General features: G+C 54.5%; 1 protein-coding gene across 1 annotated transcript; it reads right to left on the bottom strand.

Moving 5' to 3' along the window:
- Positions 1 to 2316: 2316 nt before the first annotated feature.
- Positions 2317 to 5608, bottom strand: FOXL1 (forkhead box L1). The gene is made up of 2 exons (XM_074913353.1): positions 5436 to 5608; positions 2317 to 3390 (listed from the first exon to the last, which is right to left on the bottom strand). Exon 2 carries the CDS (start codon positions 3226 to 3228, stop codon positions 2323 to 2325), a length of 906 nt encoding a protein of 301 aa, XP_074769454.1. The 5' UTR covers positions 3229 to 3390; positions 5436 to 5608; the 3' UTR covers positions 2317 to 2322.
- Positions 5609 to 6000: the final 392 nt, after the last annotated feature.

Raw genomic sequence — 6000 nt, forward strand, 5'->3', positions numbered from 1 at the left:
GTCCTTGGAGGCAGGATTAACCTCCTCTTTCACACACGTGCCCAAGTCCTAGCACATGCAAGCAGCTGGGGGTGGAGAGATGACTTGAGATCTCTGCTGAGCAAAAACTAAGCTGGATCTTTTCCCTACCCCTGCAGCTTCCCGTGAGTGATGTTACCACACGGACTCTGAAAAGACTGGTGATGTCAGCCCCGAGCCTTGGACAGAAACCTCCTTGAAAGGTGGCCACTCATTGAACTGGCTATAATACCTGTCTGATTACACATAGGAGTGGCACTGCAGGGACACGGGGTTTCATGCAGAGAGCATTAACCCTCTCAGCACTTTCCCAGCCTTGTAAATTATGGTGGGGACACGTGGCTTTGACTGGGCAGTCACACCGTCACTTTTACAAGGTTGTTGTTTTGGGTTTTTTTTTAATTCAGTGCCATAGCTTTAAAGAGTGGACTTAATACATATTCAACTAGGAGTTGTCGGAAATAGGAAGCCTATATGGGATTTTATTTAAATAAAGTAAATCTAGATAAAAAGCCCCTGTCTCCTTTCTTATTCTCTTTTTTTCCCAGTGGGAAGTTGTAGCTCTGCCTATCCAGATGCCTAAAAGCATCTTTCTTTTAGGAAACTCAACATCAGTTCCCACCTTTCGGAAATTTTCTGTACCTCCCCCCGAGAGCTCTTTGCCTTGTATTGACAAGACCCCTCCCTCTGAGCTCCTGGTCCAGATGTCAAGGCAGTTTGACGCCGGCCATCCTCTGCAAAAGCTGAGTCACAACTCACCTGAGAAACCCAGATTTCCAACAGTCCAAGCGCTGATTTAAGGACAGGTTTTGCTACTGAGATGGGGTGGGCTGGAGGAAGGGGAGAGAAGGAGAAACAGAACCATTGTGGGAACCATTCTCTCAGTTTCAAGGAGTGGGGAACTGCCCAGGCCCCTATTTTCAGCCTCTCCCACCTTTTCCCTCCTCCTGGCAGCGGAGTGCATCGTGCCATCACCAGGATGTTCGCACCAGAGCTCACTGCTGGTCCGGCAGCAGGCCCCACTCCTCTGCCCTCTGGCTGCACGAGCCGAGGGGTGTTTTACAACGCATCAGCCACAGTCCTGAACAAAATATTTTTATTGGATATAGGTTTCGGTTTCATAATGAAAATTGAGAATATAGATTTATTTTTTTTTTCCAAAAGGGCATTTATCCACTAATATACAAAAAGCCTTTATTTATGGCCAAAAAAAAAAAAAAAAAAAAATCCTGATTGCTTGTCATGTGTCTGGATTCTTCCTTCTTTAAGAAAAAAGAAAACTTTCAAAACATAGCTGATGTTTTGTTTTGATTTGTTTTTTTTTTCCTGGTAGTTGTCCGGGTTGTTAACACAGTTCCTTCGAAACGCCAAGACCAGCCTCCACAATCCTACTCCAGTCTTTTTTGGTCAGAAGCAACTGATCTCAGCAAGACATGGAAACCGGCCGCATCTCCACATTCACAACGTGTTTGCTTGTCCATCCCCCTCTCTCTGGCCACATCAGTGAGACAGAAACGCAATTGCGATACCCGAGAAGCACAAGTGCGAGGCAGGAAACCAGCTTGTGTTAACGCCGTGAATTATATACGGTGCTGAGTCAAAGCAAGCAGGATTGCGCAGAATGAGTCACGATTGTTTCATCTTGCCTTTATTTCTGGTTACCTGCCTTTTACCCACTCAGAAGACTGGGCCAGTAGGGCAATATCAGGAATTATTATGTGCAGGCAACCCGTGGGTATTAATGGCAAAACAAAACTCTGCCTTCTGGCCCAGGGATGGAAGAAATGGGTCTGTTTTAAAAAAAATAAAAATAAAAATAAGAAAATCAGAGACCCAAAGGCCTTGGAAAAATCAGGTCTGAGAAACCTGAGGGATGCAAAGATTAAAGGTGCAGAGAGCAAGCGTGATGGGGGTTGGAGGCCAGCGTGGGGCCCCCCCAACCCACCCCCCCGTTGCCTGCCTCTGTACCTCCACCACCCACGGGAAAAGAAAACTGTTTTACCTTTAAACGTCGATCTGGCGGGGGGGGGGGGGGGGGGGGGGGGGGTGGGGTGGGGGGAGGCAATCGTTAACGAAAGCTCCGCAGCAAGACGTGCCTTGAAAACGCCCTGAAATCCTGAGTCACCTTTAACATCGCTTGCTTTTTTGTTTGTTTGTTTGTTTGGGGGGGGGTTTTTGCTTTTTTTTTTTTTTTTTTTTACCCGCTTGATGAGGTCTGAGTCCGGTCTCTCCTTCCCATTGCGCCCTCAGAGCAGCAACCAGAGGGCGGGGGGGGGGGGGGGGGGGAATATAATTTTGGGGCAACTACTGAAAATTCAGCACCGCCTCGGAGAAGTGGAGAGGGAAGCAGGAGAGGAGGGGGATGCCGATGTGGTAAAGCCTCCCGTGCACCTGGGAGTCGAGCATGAGCGAGGCATTGAGGGCCGGGCCGAAGCCGCCGCTGGCGACCAGGGAGCCACCGAGGCAACCGACGGGGCTCTCGCGGGCCGCCTTGGGGGCTCCCCCGGGGGGCTGCTGCCGTAGCCCCTGGGCGAGGATGCTCTCGATGCTGAAGCTGCGGCCCCTCGGGCCGCTCTTGGGCGGCGGAGCGGCTGCGGGCGGCCGGGGGGCGGCGGGGACCGGGGACACCCCGGGGGGGGCCGCTTCCCCCTCCACCCCCGTCTTGGGGACCCCGTCGTCGCTCGAGTCCGCCGCCACGCTCCCCTTGGCCCTCTTAGGCTCGTCGGGGCGAGCAGCCGGCCCCGGTTGTTCGCCGGCCGCGGGGGCCGCGCCGTCCTTCGGCTCCGGTGGCCCCGGGGCTTTGGGCTTCCTCTTCCTCCGGCGGTAGTTGCCGTTCTCAAACATGTCCAGGCAGCGGGGGTCGAGGGTCCAGTAGCTGCCCTTACCGGGCCGTCCCTTCTCCCGCGGCACCTTGACGAAGCAGTCGTTGAGGGAGAGGTTGTGGCGGATGCTGTTCTGCCAGCCCTGCTTGTTGTCGTGGTAGAAGGGGAAGCGGTCCATGATGAACTGGTAAATCCCGCTGAGGGTCACCTTCTGCTCCGGAGCTTCTTTGATGGCCATGGCGATGAGGGCGATGTAACTGTAAGGGGGTTTCTGCGGGGGGTCCTGCCGGGAGATGGCCGCGCTGGGGGCAAAACCCAGGGCGGCGGGGAGATACACCATGGAGGGGCTGCCCATGGCGGGGAGGTGGCTGCCGTAGATGTGGCTCATCGCCGGTGAGCTCTAAACTCCGGGTCTTCCCCCTCGGAGCCGAGCGAAGGGACGAAGAAGGGCAAAAACCTGGGACGAGTCCACCGGGGAGCTGTTTGTGCGAGCTCAGATCCCAGCCCTGCCTGAAGGAGCTCGCTCTGCCTCTGTCCCTGCTTCATAGCCCTTAAAAAAAAAAAAAAAAAAAAAAAAAAAAAGAAGAGGAGAAAAAAAAAAAAGTTAAATAATTGTTGTAAGTTTGCTATTATATGTTGACTTAGCACTGGAAAATAAATTGTCTCTGATAAACAGTCGTTTGTGTTCTCAGCCCACCCACATTAATTAAAATTTCATTGCTACAAAACTCCAAGCTCTCTCCACGTGTCTTGCTGGTACCAGCCAATGGTCTCCGGGTTATTCCTTCATTTGTTTATAGAATTAGTCTGTTGATAAGTCTGCCCACCCAAGTTGAATCAAGCTGTGTTTATTTGGAAAAATTTCCGGGCACCCAATATATAAACGCACTGATCTGATGTTTGAAATATCACGTCCACCCTTTGACGCTGTAAGCACACACAGCAGAGCAGGATGTACACTGCTGGAGCTCGGGGAGGAGCGGGCAAGGATCCCCGCAGGAAAACTGGGGCATAAACGACAAAATTAAAAAAAAATAATAATAAAAAAAAAATAAAATAATAATAAAAAAAAAGGAAAGTAGAAAAAGGGATGGATGAGGGGAGAAGGCAGCGCTGCGACAAGGAGGAAGGAGAAGGGGCTATCTGGAGTCCTGAGAAAGGGGGGGGGGGGGCTCAGGTGTGGCGGGGCTCCCCGGCCCGAGCTGCACATCCCCGTGCGGGGACCCAGCCCCGTGTGTGTGTCCCCCCCTCACCCCACGTCGCGACGGGGCCACCCGGGAGCGGGTGGCGGGTGAGCCCCGGGCTCCGCCGGGCAGGACCGAGCCGGGGGAGACGCCCGGGGGCTGCGGGGAGCTTCGTCAAAGGGGAATTTGGCAGGCGCGGGGAGGAGGGTCACTATTTGTGAATGCGGGCCTGTTGCTTTATATTATGTACTTTCCTGTTTATAACAAGGAGGGGGATTATAACAACTTTACAAGTGCACACAGCTGGCCGGTGCTTACATTACGAATTTGTGATGCTCTTTTTCTGTATAAACGTCCAGGTTTGGGGCTGTGTTTTCTGTTGTTGGATTTTTTTTTATTATTATTATATATATATATATAATTTTTTTTTTTAAATTTACTGATATAAAAGCTTTAATCCGGGGCCCAGAGGGATTCCGATGCAGTTGGAGGTGCCGGCTGGTTCCCCAGCCCCCCCGTGGCTCAGACCTGCGTTAGACCCCGGGGAGACTCTGCCCTGGAGCATCATTTCTCCGGGGGAGAGAAGAGGAGGCCTGAGGGGGTTCCCTTCTTCCTTCAGAGAGAAATATCCCGTCAGTGCAGCTCCCACGGCCGTGGTGGGACTTTTACCTGGCAGGGGAAGAGGTAAAAGCCGGGCCCCGGGGCCCCCCTGGCCATGCCCCCCGCTCCCATCCCTGCGGGCTCCCCTTCACCCGTGGGGTTTCTCGTCCACTTTTTCTCCCTTTTTGCCGTTCCTCCAGCAAACCATCGAGCTAAGGGTCTTCCCCGCCACCCCCCCCGGGGTAAAAACCAACGCGATGGCTGTGGAACCGCAAGATGAGTCCTAAAATCCGCCATGCGAGCCTGGGAAATACAGCCGGGGTGAGGAGGGAGGTGGCTGCTCGGGTGGGGAGGGGGGGTCTCCCCGCTCACTGGCTGGCCCCACGCATGGGAGGGAAAGAGGGAAACCCACCCCTCTAACACCCATCCCTCCCCCGCCGTGCACACACCCGCCGGCCCCCGGGCGCTGCAGGACCCATCCGGCGTGCCATAAATGCAATAAACCCCTAAATAAATTAAAAAAAAAAAAAAAAAAAAAGCAGAAGAAAGGTTGAGGGGCGTAAAGGGGTGTCCCCTCGTCTTGATACTGGGGACCAGCACTCCCAGGCAGCTCCCCCCTCCCTCTCCAGCCCACGGTAGCATCCTCGCCGGGGAGGGATGGGGCTGCTCCAACCCTCCCGATGCATCCTCAAGGCTGGCTGCCGATGGTCTCCCCCCCCTTCCCCAGCCCCAACCCCCTCCTCTCCCCACCTCGGGGAGTCCCCCCGCTCCTTGGGACAGTTCAAGCCCGGATTATTAAAACAATAAATACTCGCGTGTACGGCAGGAGACAGGCACACGGGCTCCCGCTCACTCCCCGAGCTCCCTCCCCCAGTAAAATTCTGGCTTCGTCCTCTTTTTCCCCTCTCGGCGGTCGGAAATCCTGGGAGGCGGGGATGCGGCTTTTCTCTCTGCTCCTTCTTCCCAGCTCATGCGCTGCCCTTGTCCCCCTCCAGTATCGCTGCTTTATCCGCACGGGATCAGCCTCCGAGCGGCTCCCACGGCTGCAGGGCAGGGAGGGGGGGGCCGGGGAAGCGAGCGATGCGGCGGAGACAGCGGGGGGGGGGGGGTTTCTTCTTGCTGTTGTTGTTGTTATCGTCGCTTTTTCCCTGACTGGGGGAAGAAAAAATAAAAAAAACCAACCGCGGAGCCGGCGGCGGAGGCGCTCCTGGATGTGTTTCTTCTCCTCTCCAACTGAGAAACCCCTTTTAAAGAAGTAGAGAGGAGCGCTCCCGCCCGGGCCCCGGGGGGGGGAGAGGGGGTGTAAATCAGTGCACCCCACTCCTTGATGCATCCCAGCCCTGGGGGGAGAAGGGGGTGTAAATCAGTGGTCCTCA

Source organism: Athene noctua, chromosome 9, assembly GCF_965140245.1.
Source record: "Athene noctua chromosome 9, bAthNoc1.hap1.1, whole genome shotgun sequence".
Lineage (NCBI taxonomy): Eukaryota > Metazoa > Chordata > Aves > Strigiformes > Strigidae > Athene > Athene noctua.

Excerpts from the sequence above, each read along its gene's own strand:
- FOXL1 (XM_074913353.1), bottom strand. The coding sequence starts at position 3,228 with ATGAGCCACATCTACGGCAGCCACCTCCCCGCCATGGGCAGCCCCTCC.